Source organism: Xiphophorus hellerii, chromosome 6 (assembly GCF_003331165.1).
Source record: "Xiphophorus hellerii strain 12219 chromosome 6, Xiphophorus_hellerii-4.1, whole genome shotgun sequence".
NCBI classification, from domain to species: domain Eukaryota; kingdom Metazoa; phylum Chordata; class Actinopteri; order Cyprinodontiformes; family Poeciliidae; genus Xiphophorus; species Xiphophorus hellerii.
In genome coordinates this window covers 29,402,273-29,418,201 of record NC_045677.1, presented here as the reverse complement: position 1 = coordinate 29,418,201, position 15,929 = coordinate 29,402,273, and the positions used below count along the sequence as shown (strand labels likewise).

Sequence of the window (15,929 nt, the reverse complement as noted above, 5' to 3'; positions counted from 1 at the left end):
AACAGACTTAAGGATGAAATTTCTTGAACTGTGGTTCAAAACGTCCACAGAGGATTTAATGATATTCTGCCTGTTCAGTAGAAATGTCTCCTGAGTTCATAAGCTGGACGTCATTTGTAAGTTAAACAGCAAACAGAAAAAATATGAATCAGGAAGGAAAACAGACTGTCGATACATTTAATCTCTGAAAATAATTTCTGCCATGTTTTGTCTTCACTTCTGAAGATTAACAGCTCAGTTCAAACTGCTGTTATCCTAAAGAAAAAAACTAATAATAAACTCCAAGCCATCAGTAGGACATTTAAATGGTTTGTTGTTGCTGTTCCCCTCCAGTCCAGCAGGAGGCGGAAAACGGACCAATCAGCTGCTTTGTCTCAGTTTGACCCAGCGGAAGGAAAACAAAACGGCTCCTGCAGGTTTTGTTCTGTTTTCGTTTCTCAGCTAATATTTCAGTAACAATGTCTTCAGTTCAGCAGCTGAGGGATTTTATCAGACAGAGACTAACTGCTGCTGCGGAAGAAATCTTCACTCAGGTAGAAAAAACCATCTTCCGCTACGAGGAGGAGATTAAACTGCTGGAAACCTGCTGGAATAAACCTCAGATAAAAACAACTGGTACGGAGCTACAGAAAACTATTAACTAATAAATAACTAATAGCAGATAAATGTCTAATTCAGTGTTTTAAGGAATCAGACCTTAGAGCAGCTTTATTTAAAAATGATTCTGGTGTAAAAGGCCTGATCTGACCTGGTTGTTTTCTTCCACGTATTTAAATTAACTTCTTATAATTAATCTGAGCTTTACAGAATATATAATCAGTTCAGGTTTGACCTATTTAAACTATGGTTCATATGGTGAACCAAATTTAATTAGACTTTAGTTCTGAAAATCCGATTCAATTCAAACCAAGTCTGTTTTTTTCTCTTACATAATTTATATGTAAGATTTATGTAAAATTTATATACTTAATGAGTATAGAATCATAAAGGGCTACTGGAGCCCAGAAGAGTCAAAATACAAAAAACACAACAGAAGTTATGATAAAATGCTGAAATTGTTGCTTTGCATTTTTATGACCCTTATAGGCAACCGTACTGTCAGATTAGTTAATTAATCATCATTAATAATAATAATTTTCATAGCAAATGTCAGCAACAAGTTAGTTCAAAAACTTTACAATGTGAAAACATAAAAAAACTAACTCTCAGATATTATATTTTATTGAGTGACATTGTTAAAATCACCAAATATGTTTGTCAATGTTTCATTTATTATGTTTCAAAGCAACTAATGAGCGTAAATACCTTAATAAAAATGGACATGCAGAAAGAAGTTATTGAAATTACAAATTCCTCTGGTTTTGGAAAAGGAATATTTCTTCCTAGTGTAAAGCAGTGCATAAATGTTCCAAAAGAGGGTGCTGTTGTTTTCTGTAATTGCTGGCACTACCACAATTCCGACATGTTTGTCCTGCCGGGGACACCGTAGCGCAGGGGATTTCTGCGTGCGAACTGCCGTATTCTTTACAGTGTGTTTACTGCCTGTAAGGTAAGCAGCAGCTCTGCTAGCTCGGTGTAACATATACAGTATATTAATATACCGATCCATTTCTGTTTGTTCAGTTTGCCTGTTAAGTATAAATTACATTTTGGTTTGGTGATGTTTGATTATTTTATAAAAAGAAAACGATTGAATGCTGACAGTGTGTTTACTGCCTGTAAGGTGAACAAAATAAACGCGCCAAAGTTTCCCCACGACGAAGAGCCGCCTGTCTGATTCCTCTCCTGCACGGAACACAAACACAATGCAGAGTCCGTTGGGTGTCTTCCAGCAGCTGCAGGGTTAAAGAGGGAAAGCCTGGGTTACACTATCATTCATGTTTTACAGTATTTGTTTGTCATATTACAAAAATAATTCAGTCTCTTTGATCAGTCTAAGATTTTAAAATATTACTGGAGCTGATTAAAAAAAATTAATTTAAAATTCATTAAAAAAACTATCAAATTTATTTGTATTGTACATTTTAGCAGTTTAATAAACACAAAACACTGTAAAAAAATTGAAAACAGGAAACAAGCAACAAACATTAGATTTTATTAAATACGTCACAGAATCATCAGGAATTATTGGCTTCAAATAGTGAAGTAAAGACTAAAATGAATAAAAATCCATTTCTTATTGCAGCTGAAACAAAGTGAGTTTTTAGCCTTGATTTAAAAGATCTCAGTGTTTCAGCAGTTTTTCAGATTTCTGGAGGTTTGTTCCAGAATAAAGGAGATTAAAATTATGTTGTACAAATCTGAAGATAATCCTAACATGTATCAGATGTTGCTGTTTAATAAAAGCTTTAGACATGAAATGTGATACAATCTGTGTGATGCATAAAATAAACGCGGCTGTCAGTCAGACCAGAAACAAACTCAGCAGGAAATGAATTTGGTCATTTTTGACCCACTTATGGAAATCTGGGTTTGTAATGTGAACATTGTAATTCTGTAAAATGTCTTAGAGAAGATCAAATTTTAAATGGCATTTCATTAAACAACATTTTTTGAGTAAAGATGGAATATGAAATAACTTTTTATATTAAACAAAAGCTAGTAAACTCCATCGCCGGGTCATTTTTGGCTGCATGTCAGGGTTAATCAGAGATTCCAAGCTGTTGTTTATATCAGGAGTGATTTGTAAAGTTTTTGTTTTCCCTTTTATAAATTTGTTAGAAATATTAAATAAACGAGGAGCCAGGATGTCTGAACGACGCAGATTTAGAACTCAGTCACCAAATGAATCATCTCTTCTTCCTCCAGATCTCCAGCAGCAACATGGCAACAAAAACAAGGAAGTTCTCCAGGACCGCCAGAGACCATGGGGCGTACCGCTGGAGGAACCAGAACCCTTAAATCTGAAAGTGACCCAGGAAGAGCTGGAGTACGCGCAGGTCAAAGAGGAACTGGAACCAGAATCAGAACCAGAACCACAGCACATTAAACAGGAGGCGGAGGTAGAGGAGTTTATCTTGAAGGATGAAGACTTTGCTTTCATGGAGACTTCCACCTGTCAACACGGAGACTTCGATGAGGCGGTACCGAGCGGCGATCAGAACCGGTACCAGGAGGAACGCTCCTCTCCTGTCTCAGAGAGCCGCTCTGATTCTGTCTCTGCTGCCTCTACAACCTGTGACGTTTGTCTCAAAGGCTTTAAGTGTAAGTACAGTTTGTTCCGTCACCAGAGGATCCACTCCGGCGTGAAGGCGCACACCTGCTCCATCTGCTTCAAAAGGTTCACCCAGGGTTCCCACCTCAGGGCCCACATGAGGACCCACACCTGCGAGAGGCCCTTCTCCTGCGAGACGTGTGGGAAAAGCTACACCCAGGCTGGCGGTTTGAACGCACACATGAGAACCCACACAGGAGAGAGGCCGTACTCCTGCGAAATATGCAGTAAAAGTTTCATCAGTTGTGCTAATTTGATCTGTCACAGGGGAACCCACACGGGCGAGCGCGCCTTTTCCTGTGAAACCTGCGGGAAAAGCTTCATTCAGAAGAGAAGCTTAACCGCCCACATGAGGATCCACACCGGCGAGGGCCGATGTTCCTGTGAGACGTGTGGAAAAAGTTTCTCTGACAGGTGGTTTCTGAACGCCCACAGGAGAATCCACACAGGTGAGAAGCTGCACTGCTGTAAAACCTGCGGAAAAAGTTTCTCCAAAAACTCCACACTGAAGGTCCACATGATAACACACACAGGCGAGAGACCGTACCTGTGTGAAATGTGTGGGAAGGCTTGCATCAGCAGGAGTTATCTGAAGGTTCACATGAGGACACACACAGGGGAGAGGCCGTTCACCTGCGGCAAATGTGGGAAGAGTTTCATTCAGAGTGGAAATCTAAACGTTCACATGAGAATTCACACAGAAGAACGGTAGAACCCGACTGTCAGACCCGATTCTTTCTCCTGCAGGTTTAGTAGTTAAAGCTGAAGATGTGAGTTATTCACCACCTTCCAATGTTTGTTCTTATTCTGGCAACTCATACAATTACTGATACATTTTTATTACTCTAACAGTAAATGTTTTGACTAATTAATTTTTCTCTCAAAATGGCTGTTTTACATATATTCCACTAAAAAAGTTATTTTTTGCATCTCACCAAATGTAAGCAATAATCATATTTTTAAAAACAAGGCAAAGTTATTAGTATAGAACATTTCAGCAACAAGGCGATACAAAATGAAAACATAAAACCATAAGGAAATATGTTTAATCCAGTCTACAATAAACCAAAGTTCCAGTTATTATTAATGAAAAGCAACTCTAAACAACAGCAGAACTTTAATGTATTGTGGTTCACAGGGATCCAGTGAAGGACTGGAGAACTGGGTCTATGCTCCTGGTTTTAGTCAGAACAGCAGCAGCAGCGTTCTGGATCAGCTGCAGCTGTCTGACTAGGATTATTAATGTGTGCAAAGTTTTGTACAAATTTCCACCTGCAGCATCAAATAAATAAAAAACCCTTTTATTTATGTATTTATACGACCACTGAATAAAAGAGAAACCTGAATTTTAGATATTCTGATGTGAAAATCCCTTAAATTCAACGTTTTTTTCCAGAATGTTAGTTTTCTTTCTGCACAACTCACATCTCTGTGGTTGAAACTTTGAGAAACTGTCTGCAGTAAAATCACAATTCTGGGAAAAAATAATATTTTTTAGTTTCCCTGATCCTGTTCTGTAGTACAGAACCCAAATAGGAAACAGTTTTTCTAGTAGCATTTTTTAGTGAAAATGCGATGTAGGAGATTGGAGCTTTAAAATCACTAATATTGATTAGATTTTTCAAGCTACTTTCAGGAATAGACGTGATCAAAACAGAATGTAGAAAAACACAGAAACACAAAGAACAGATTAGAGGATTCATAAACTTGAAAAAATTCCAAGTTCAACTTTAAAAACTTTCCAGCCGTTCTGATTCTAAAAACACTAAAACATCTATTATCTCTCATTCAGGACCAATCAGAGGCTCATGGTCATCATTCTTCTTCTGTGGTATTTTTACTGTTCTGCCTCACATTAAGTTTTTCAGACAGGTTTTTATAAACTTGTATTTCTGTAAGATTTCATCTTTAGCTGCAGTCACAGTGAATCTTTATGTTTTGATCGAACATCAACTCATCTAAACAAGATGTTTGTTTAGTTTTTGCAGTATTTTTGTTTGATTTTCTTCAGTTACGTCTTCAGGCCAGCAGGTCTGGTAGAAACTAAATCAATCTTATCTGGGTTTTACTTTCATGATGCGCAGAGTTCAGATTGTTCAGATGATGCATAAAACAACCATAGATCTGGATGCTAACACACCGTTAGCCGTTTTTATCCCAGTCAACATCGACAGACAAATCAAACAGGTCTGGAACTCAATGTTTCAGTTACTGTAAGTTATATTTAATGGTTTAGTTCCTGACTACTGCAGTATATTTGTGCAATCGTCTCATTCTGCTATAATAAAATGTTTTCTGCTGAATCTTTGTTATTTTTGTCTCTGGTTTTCGTCGGAGCTGTGAGTTCAGCTCTGAGCTGTTTCTCTCTCAGATGAAGAAACAGGTGCTTCCTGAACGATTGTTTCAGTCGATGCTTGTAACTGTCATTGTGTTATTAAGGTGAGAAGCCACAGCTAACGGTGTGGAGGCTGCAGAGCACAAACCCACACAGCTGCAGGAACCAAGTCTGATTCAAATCTGATGAATGTTGGAAACATTTTCTCCCATTAAATTTTCATTCATAACCAACTGTCTGTTTATCTTTTTATTAAGACATTGAGCATCTGTTGGGATTTTCACCGGAGCTTTTTTTGTCTTTATTTTTATACATGTATAATCCTGGTACTGAAAGGTTTTTTGTTCTTAAAGAGATTTTTTATTAAAACTGGTTTTACATGGATATAAAAAGGAATCCTAAGTACTGAAACATTTGAAAAAATTTACTTTACCAAAGTTTAGACCAGGGATCTGCTAATTTTACAGTCCAAAGAGAAATTTTTGCCTTGATTCCAAATAAACAACTAATTTGAAACAAAAAATATTACACTATCTTTGGAAAAATAACAACTTGCAATTTTTCCTAAGTATCTACCAAGGGACACAATTTTATTTCTATCTTTTAGGGCAAAGAGAAAACATAAAACTTCAGCATTTTATTTTATGGGATGTTTATATTTCTGGAAGATCATGTTAAAGTACATTTTGTGGATCTAATATTGTTGCTAGTTTCTGTCTTATAAATTCAGTTCAGTTATTCCATGAAAACAAAATGTGAAACTCTTTAACCCTGCACTTACTATTATGCCTATATTTAAAAACATGAGCAGTATCTTTTTTTATTTAAGCCAGTTAGTTTTTGCTGCTGTTCTCCTCCAGTCCTGTAGGGGGCGGCAAACGGACCAATCAGCTGCTTCCTCTCAGCGTCACCAGCGGAAGTAAAACAAACAGGCTCCAGCAGCAGCTGGAGGACGGTTGTGTTTTCATACTTTACTGAATATTTCAGTATTAATGTGTTAATTTCCTCAGCCGGGAATGTTCAGGGTTTAAAGAAAAGCTTCTCGTTGGAGGAAAAGATGGAGGATCTCCGCCGGAAACCCGAAACTAAACCGCACAGAGTCGGTATGTATCCAAACAGGCCCGTTACAGCTCAGGATGTAGAGATAAACTGTAGAAAGAATCGTTTGGTAGGTATTTTCTCAACCTACATAAACAGAACCACAGAAAACGTTTATTAGTTTTCAACCAGAAGGAGAAATCAGCGAACATCTCCTGAGAGCCATTCAGTCACAGCTGGTCTTTCATTTTCACACAAGGGAGAAATAAAGAGGAAACAGGTTTTGTCTCTGCACACAGGTCATCTGTTCCCCCAAGGCGGGGAAACTTTCTGTTGTTACAGATAATCAGACTACAGAGACATTCTGTCACCTTAAACAGTAAAACTAAACCCTAGAAATGAAAACAAGCTGGTAAACCACTAATGTAAGAGTGGAAACAACACATAATAATTCTAACTCTGCTTATGAAGGTAAATGTGTGTTTTATAGAGCGGAGGTTAGTGTGGATTTACTGGTGGTGTTACAGATTAACTGGTGACCAGATTACTTTAAGGTGGCAGGTGTTTCTGTGGGCGTGGCTTTTCAGGACCCATTTCACCGAACCAGCAACAGAAAGAAGAACAAATCACTGCAACACCCGAGATATTTATCAAGATTTAATGAAATTCTCTACAGAATGAATACTGAATTAGAAACTGATTAAATAATATCAGTAAAATCACCAACACAGAGCCTGATCATTTTGTGATGCCTGACAATAATCAGTTAAAGATCAAAATTAATCTGAATTTGACCAGAACAGATCCTAAAGCTGACAAATGCTTTTAGAACAATAACTGGATTTATTATTGTAATTCGTTTCTCCCTCATCCTGTGTTATATTTAAATGTTTATTGTTATTGTAATAATCAGTTAATAATACATTAACTGATTATTGATTGTTTATGTCATTTCTTGGAGACAACTGAAAAATATGAGGGTCAGATGGAGAAAAACTTAATTTTTGTGATGAACTTTTATTTCCCTCTCATTATAAATAATAAATAATTATGATATAATTACATTTTGAGCAGACGTCCTTTCATCCAGGTCACTGTAATACTCTGAATAAAAAACCTTTATGTTCTTTACTGCAGGATTTCTGTCCATATGTTCACACCAGTGTGATTAAGCATTTTCCTGCTGACCAGCAGTCTGCAGCTGCCACTCAGTAACCTGAAAGAGAACAGGGTTCTAAAGAGGTTTACTAAGAATATGGCAATAATGCAGTCATGATTAAACAAAAGCCTTAATAATTTATGGTTCAGAATGAGACGATGGAGCCGAGCTTGTAGTTGGAGATTCAGCTGCTTTGCTTTTGGTTCTGGTGGATCTCGGATCCTCTGGTTCTGTTTGTCCTCCTGGCTGCTGCAGCATCACAGGTCAGGATTTAACCTAATTATTCTAATCATTTAGAATAATTTTGACTCTGATTTGTCGTCACACTGCTTCTAAGCAGTAAAAATATGAATCTGAAAAGTTAGAAAATAGTTTTGGTTAAAACTCAGAAATTTAATTCCATCAAGTTGATTTAGCAACAAGACACAAGTTGTCTAAACATTGTTTTTTAATATCTGATAGCTCAATGATCTTAAACTGAGTTGTTTAAATAATTAATTATGAGAATAATCATAGTATTACCAGAATAAAGACGAACAGAAGAACGTTGTAAAATGAAGAGAACAAAGTGAGTCTCAGTTTATCTGGTTTTCTGCTAAATAAACCAAGTTGTTGCTCAATAGTTACAAAGTTCTGCTGATGATAATTTGATGCTGATGTGTTAAAACATGAAATATTTCCTTATCTGTAAAAATATAACTTCACAAGATGCTCAACATGGATTCATTGCCCAGTGGAAACCAGTAAAACCAGTAAAACCAGTCACCACTGGACTCCTCCCACCAGCTCATTATTGGTTTACTACATTATAGACAGTAATTTGTGGGCTAAGTGCTTAATTTAAGTTTTTTATTTTTCTGCACCATTTGACTGAGTAACATCTGGATCCAGATCTTATTCCAGCAGAACTCGACAGTTCTGACCCGTTAGACCCGGAGAGTCCAGGTCCAGAACTGGACCAGCAGAGCTGTCTGTAGGCCTGTCGCGATAACAAATTTTGCTGAACGATTAATTGTCTCAAAAATTATTGCGATAAACGATAATATTAGATAGATAGATAGATAGATAGATAGATTTTATTACAGACTCAAATTGCAGATTACATACAAAAGAAAGCAAAGACAATAAAAGAATAAAAAGTACAATAAACCCCCCCCAAAAAAACAAAAAACGACTCCTAGCCATTCAGAAGGCAATCATACCAATGTCTCCAGAGTACAGATGAGTATTTTACTGCACTATATTTGATATTAGTCAACAGTATTATAATTCTATTATTAGACTCGTTTAAACGACAAATAAATTTATACATAAGCTTTCTTAAAACAGCCATCAATATTGTTTGAAGACCTTTTTTACACTGATTTAATGGAAATGACGTAATAATGCATGCGATTTCCTGCCAAAGATAGATACACTTTATTTTCAAAAGAATATTTAACACTGGAGCTGATAAACAAAATAAACAAAACAACCAAAAACAAAAACAAAATGGATTCTCAGTCTCCATTAACAATAAATGTACTTGATAAAAATTAAACAACATAAAGCCAAAGTGGAAATAAATACTGCATTCAACCAAAAGACTGCAGATTATGAAGTCTGTATATTATGTTGCCCTTCAGTAATAATTAGATTTAAATAGAGAAGATGGGCACATCGACTACCTGATGCAATAGTTCACACTACTGGATTTTTTTTGCCCCAATCAGAAAGCGTGGATTCCCCTCCGTGTTTTCTGAGGGGAAATTACGGAGGGGAATCCCAAACAGCTGACACGGCGCAACCCGGAGATGATATGTGGAAACAACATTAATGTTTATTCAACATGCAAAGAATATAGAAGTGACAAGAGGAGGAGTTGGAGCCAAATTGCTACCGCAGTTGATAAACCCGGTAACTTTTCAGCTGTTCTTCGTTAACGTGACGTAAATAGGTTCTAATGATTTTCATTCAGTCAGGACTTTACGCTGACACTAGCAACATGCATTGCAGGTAGATTGTAGTAAAGCATTGATTAATGCCTGGTTTTAAAATTAGTTCACTGAACTTGTAGCCATTATTTTGTGCCCATTGTTGGACACCACACGGCAGGAACGAACCCGATGGAACCGTTATACCTAGGATTTCTGTCGGCTAATGTGTGGTCTGTCAGGTTTTGAAAATGGGCCGACAATCGGCCGACAGCTCTAAGATCGTGTAGTGTGCACTGGGCTTTACACTAAGGAAATGAGGAAGGGAGGGTCAGTGGAGAGCACCGGAGTTGAGCCTGTTTTCGTTCAGTGTCATTAACAGAAAGAGAAAAAGGTCAGAAGAGACGATAATGCCGATAATTAAAATGACGTCGATAGTTTTAATTTATCGTACGATTAATTGATTTATCGTTTATTGCGACAGGCCTAGCTGTCTGCCGGGTTTTAGATTCATCGGAAATCCGACCCGGCATTAAACGTTCAACAAGTTAATGTCTCATGTTTTCATTTTTCCTTCAGATTTTCTAAATCAGCATGTTTGGAAGGAGGAGGAAGATCTCTCTGAGCAGCAGCTTTGGACCCAACAGAACTACTCTGTTCTGGACCAGGAGGAACTCAGATGTCCAGGTATTAAAGAGGAACAGGAGGAACCAGAACTTCCTGATGCTGCAGAGGAACAAGATGAGGAAGTACTGGCAGATCAGAGGGAACCAGAACATTTACTGATCAAAGAGGAACAGGAGGAACTGCAACTTTCACGCATTAAGAAGGAACCAGAACCTGCAGGATTCGGATCAGATCAAGGGGAACCCGAACATTTAGTGATTAAAGAGGAAACAGGACAACCTGAACCTTCACACATAAAGGAGGAACAGGGTGAACTAGAGCTTTCAGGGGTCAAGAAGGAGCAGGAGGAACCAGAACCTGCAATAGAACCTGCAGTAGAACCTGGAGGACATTCAGAACGGTCCCAGTTTGCAGTCGACCTTGAGGAGCCTCAGCTGCTGTCCTTCATGATCCACAGCAGTCAGCAGATCCAGCAGCTGTTGGTGACCCACTCTGCTGATGGGTTATTGGACTCCTGGTCGGATCAGAGGCGCAGCTCCAGGGAACCAGAACTGGAACCAGGAGTGGATCATCTGTACAGCCGGTCTGGTTCTGAAGCTCAGGGCCGGAATGAGCCAGGAAGCAGCGGTCCTGTGTCTGATAGCCGGGTCCACTCCAACCCGGAACCACCTGTGAAATGTGACATCTGTGGGAAAGTGTTCAGGTACGAGCACAGCCTGGTGGAACACCAGGGCGTCCACTCGGGCGTAAAGCCATACGCCTGCGACACGTGTGGGAAGAGCTTCACGCAGCCTAGCGGGCTGAAGGTCCACATGAGGATCCATACTGGGGAGAGACCCTTCACCTGCGAGACCTGTGGGAAGAGCTTCCGCTACAGCAGCCATTTCCACGTCCACCGCAGGACTCACACAGGGGAAAACTCCTTCTCCTGCAACACCTGTGGGAAGGTCTTCACTCGGATTCGCAGCCTGAACGTACACATGAGGTTTCACACGGGTGACTGGCCGTTTTCCTGTGACACGTGTGGGCGGGGCTTCAGTAACGGCTTCCAGCTGGACGTCCATAGGAGGACGCACGCCGGCGAGTGGCCCTTCTTCTGTGAGACCTGCGGGAAAGGATTCTGCAGGCGCTTCAGTCTGAAGGTTCACAGGAAGACGCACACAGCCGAGAGGCCCTACAAGTGTGAAACCTGTGGGAAAAGTTTCCGTGACCCTTCGTATTTAAACGTTCACAAGAAAACTCACACAGGGGAGAAGTACTCCTGCTCCACGTGTGGGAAGAGCTTCACCCAGCTGGGCAGTTTGAACGTCCACAGCAGGATGCACACAGGAGAGCGGCCATATCTGTGTGTGACGTGTGGAAAAGGTTTCATCAACAGCAGCCAGCTGAGCCTGCACAGCAGGACTCACACGGGTGAGAAACCATTTTCCTGCGACGCCTGTGGTCAGAGCTTCTCCAGGAACAGCAGCCTGGTCGTTCACATGAGGACACACACCGGGGAGAGACCCTACCACTGCAGGACATGTGGGAAAAACTTCACCCAGTACGGCGTTTTGCAGATCCACGTCAGAACCCACACCGGGGAAAAACCCTTTTCCTGTTCAGCATGTGGAAAAAGATTCAATCAGAGCAGCAGTCTGATCAAACACATGCAGGTTCACACACAGAGGAAGGCTGCTCCTCTCTAAGCCTTCAAAACGTAGATCTACAGGTTAAAGAATTTTAGTTAACATAGACCTGGAGGGTAGATGTGGGCAAGTCTTCTGGTTGTACCAAGTTCTCTGTCAGGTTTCCCTCAAATTGCTTCTTTAAAATTCTTTTGACCTTGTTAAATTACAGGTTATGTGAGACAGTTTAAAGTTTGGTTTTAGTTGGAGATATTTTTATTTCTGCTTTCAGATACATTAATATAATCTCCAAACATAACAACAAAGAGTAAAACATGGCAGGAAGATAAACTAGTTGAATTCAAAAGAACCAAAAATATGTTTATGAATGAAGGAGGAAACATTTGCAGTGTTGTTGTCCCCCTCCTTTCTCTACTCTCTCTCTCTCTCCTTCCTCTTCTGAGAGGGGAGATGTGCTACCAGCTCTCCTTCTAACAGGTTAATTGAGTTTCCTAAACCTGCTGGGATTTACCCTGTCCAGAACTGAAGTAAACTCTGTTTAAACTGGTTTCCAGAAACGATTCGCCTGGTACCTGACGGCCAACATCCAGGTGCCCCACCCTTCTTCCCCCTGTGAATCAGCCAGACTGATCAGCCTGCAGCCAACTAGTTTCACAGAGCACACCTGTTAACGGTCGCTCGTTCTCTATTTTACAACTTGCATTTGTTATTGAACCAGGTAGGTTTTAGTGACTCGGGCGAGTCCCAAGGATGACGTTTTAAATTTGGGCTACCAGCAACCTAAAAACATTTTCCACTTTTTCCTCTCCAGAATCAAACATCACAGCTATTTTACAACCATCAAAGAACTTTAAGGTGACTCATTAACTGAATGTCCACAACATCTTTTAGATTTTCTTTATGCTAAATATTTTATTAGTAAGGCATTTTTGCAAGGGTCAGTACAGCTTAATTCAGTAGCAGAAATAATCAAATAAGTAAAATCAATCATCTAGTCTATCTTTCCCTACTGCTGATACTAAGAACTAAAAAAGGGAACCTTTGAGAGAGACGGACGGAGTTTGACGTTTCGAACCCCAGACCTGGCCTGATGATGAAGAAGGTGCTGCAGCAGGAGGAGGAAGTTGATCGATGAAGGCAGGAATCTCTGTAGGTCTGATGAGCTTCTTCTCCGCATGGATGGTGAGGTCACACAGGACTTGGTGCTGGCAGGAAAAAAGGCACCAGTTCTTCTTCTTTGTCTTTGCCTTTATCTTCATCTTTGTCTTTGGGGTCTGAACCCAGCTGATGAGAGAAGTGCGATTTGAAGCCACAGGTTGCGGGCCTGACGGGTTGGTCCCCATGGCAGGACAGTCTTCGGCTCCGTGGCCCCGGCTCTTCTTCAGCTGCAGAGTTCTTTGTCCATCTCTTGGCTCGAAGCTGCCTGGAGCATCCAACCAAAGGTTCCTCTTTTGCTCCCACCTTTTATAGGGTTTATCCACCTTTTTGGTGCGTTTGCATTGGCTAGCACTGTTGCTGTGCTTGTTTTATTGGTTGACTGCTTAGACAGATGATCTCATATCCATCACTGTCTTACAGACATTATGTCCTGATGTCTGTGCTGATGTCTCAGGGTTGATCAACCTCCTACATTTGTTGCCTGCACAACATTTTCTCTGAAACGTTTACGTTGTTCAACAATCTGTTTCTAAATAAGGCGTTGGTCATCTCTGCTCTCCTGTTAGTTCCCCTTTTTCCCTTAACCGTTCACCTTTCACCTACTCTCTACCTCCAACATATCAGTGATCTTTAATTGCAGTTACACCTTTTTACACCATTTCAAGTTCAATGTCAAAATCACATTTATATCACATTTATTTTCTTTAGCTTCTCTGATTTATCATTCATTTATGATTTTGTAACCATAACTTATTAATTATTCTTATTATAATCTTAATGTGAGTTATTACAGATGTTTTTCTGAAAAGAAACCAAGAATAATCCATGATTCTAATTATTTAATACCAAAGTTACAGTTACTTGTTTTTCTTGTAAGTGTTCCCACAAATGTAACTGTAAGTATTATTACAAGTAAATCAATATTAATATAAGTATTTTACTTTGAATTTTATCAAATTACTCAAAATGTTTAGATTTCATTCTTTAAAACTTTCATGCTTTAAAATAAGGAATAGTCTCATTTATTTTTATAAACCTGCAGGCTGGAAACTAACTTCCTCTTTTTCCAGGAAACCTGCTTTTCCTGTTTAATGACTCTCTCTGACTGACTGATTTCTTATGATTAGATAGAAAAAAGTAGAATTAAAGCAAAGTTTGCATGAGACAAAAACAACACACACAACCAGATTTATTTTATTGACACTTAAGTCTACTGTTGGGCCTTGATGTCACTTGAGTGATTCATTTTAAAGATAACTTTATTTATTATTACTGTTAAACTAAAATCTCCAGCATGGGGAAGTGGGATGAGCTCGGATTTTCTTGACAGCAACGTCACGTTTTCTGACTCCATTAATCAACAGAACAGTTTTCTATTTCTGTTCCATTTTTTAGTCAAATGTAGTTTTTTCTTTATGACACCAAGCTGCTTGGTCTGTCATAGGAAGCTCAAATAAATTACTTATTACACTAAACTTCATTAATTACATCATAAATGCTGACTATTTAATTCCTTTAATAAACTCTGAAATGTTAGTTTTGTCTTCATGCTAACTTGAGAGCGACGATCCGGTTAATACCGACACAGAACCGTTTAAATTAAGTCCAGATTAAAAATATTAAAAACTCACAGGAAGGGATTTTATTTAATATGAAATATAATAATATCCAAAACATTTGGGTTCATTTTCTGTTAAACTGATAAATATTTTACTCTCTAACTATTAAAAGATGAAAAATTACAATGAAGGAATAATTAAGAAGTTCTATTGACTCTAGAAGATTTGTATCCTTCCTCCTCTAACTTTAACTTTTTTAATGAGAGTCTTTACTTTGACTAGACCGTTGTATTGCTCCTGCTATCTGTAAATAAAAACTATAATTGAGTGTTTTTCACTTGAAGTTGTTCAGTCTCACTGTTTCCTCGGGTTAAAGGTTAAGATAAATGAGTTCAGTAAAATCTTCTGGTTCTGGTTCTGGTTCTGGTTCCGCCTCAACGACTCGGTTCTGCTCACTCAGATCAAATAACCTGTTTGTCTCTGAGAACTGGGTCATAATCTGCTTTATGGAAATAATGTGCTGAAAATAAATTATACAGATTTGTAACTTTGTGTTGAGTTTTTTTATTTGTATTTTTTAAGGTTTTTAATTTTCTAAAATAATTTGAATTGCAGCAAATATCACCTGGAGGCCTCAGGATAACCAGTCCTTGATCTTTATTAGATTGCTGAGTTAAAACAGGAATGTTTGTGAACTTTAGAATGAAAAACATATTTGGAGAAAATCACAATTTATAGTTGAGATATGAAGAAGTTTTTCCCACTAAAGGCCTGTAATCTGCTCCGGTCCAGCAGGGGGCGGTAAATTGACAAATCATTTGCTTTTATCAGTCTGACCTCCAGCAGAAGTAAACAATGCTGCCAGCAGCAGGTTGTGTTTTTGTTTCTCATATTTCAGTAACAATGTCTTCAGTTTATTATCTGTTCTTACTGTCAGAGAGACAAACTGCTGCAAAATGAGAAATAATATAAATATTAATAATTAAACTTCTAAAAACATTTAACAGGTTTGGTTAGCTGCTAAAAATCAGATGTTGTAATTTATTATCTTGGGAAAATCAATAGTTATTAATAAGTGATGATCAAAAAACCACAGAGGTAACAATAGTAACCTGAACCTCCTGAACTCATTTCACTCTGATCTCTGCAGAGACTCTGGAGTTAAAGCAAAGCAACAGCGCCACCTGCAGGTTGTTCCCAGTCTGTTTGATGGTGTGGCTGTGATGGTCAGACTGGAAACTGTCAATAAAAATCTGAATCAGAAACATTTCAGTGTCGCTAACGTCTAATCTAACCCA

General features: G+C 38.7%; 2 protein-coding genes across 2 annotated transcripts; both read left to right on the top strand.

Moving 5' to 3' along the window:
* The first annotated feature begins 399 nt into the window (after positions 1 to 399).
* On the top strand, positions 400 to 5,782 carry LOC116720989 (zinc finger protein OZF-like). The gene is made up of 2 exons (XM_032564548.1): positions 400 to 615; positions 2,809 to 5,782. The coding sequence occupies exons 1-2, from the start codon at positions 459 to 461 to the stop codon at positions 3,924 to 3,926; spliced, it is 1,275 nt and encodes a 424-aa protein (XP_032420439.1). The 5' UTR covers positions 400 to 458; the 3' UTR covers positions 3,927 to 5,782.
* A 661-nt stretch (positions 5,783 to 6,443) lies between these two features.
* On the top strand, positions 6,444 to 12,238 carry LOC116720942 (gastrula zinc finger protein XlCGF57.1-like). Its single transcript, XM_032564462.1, has 2 exons — positions 6,444 to 6,652; positions 10,239 to 12,238. Exons 1-2 carry the CDS (start codon positions 6,607 to 6,609, stop codon positions 11,972 to 11,974), a joined length of 1,782 nt encoding a protein of 593 aa, XP_032420353.1. The 5' UTR covers positions 6,444 to 6,606; the 3' UTR covers positions 11,975 to 12,238.
* Positions 12,239 to 15,929: the final 3,691 nt, after the last annotated feature.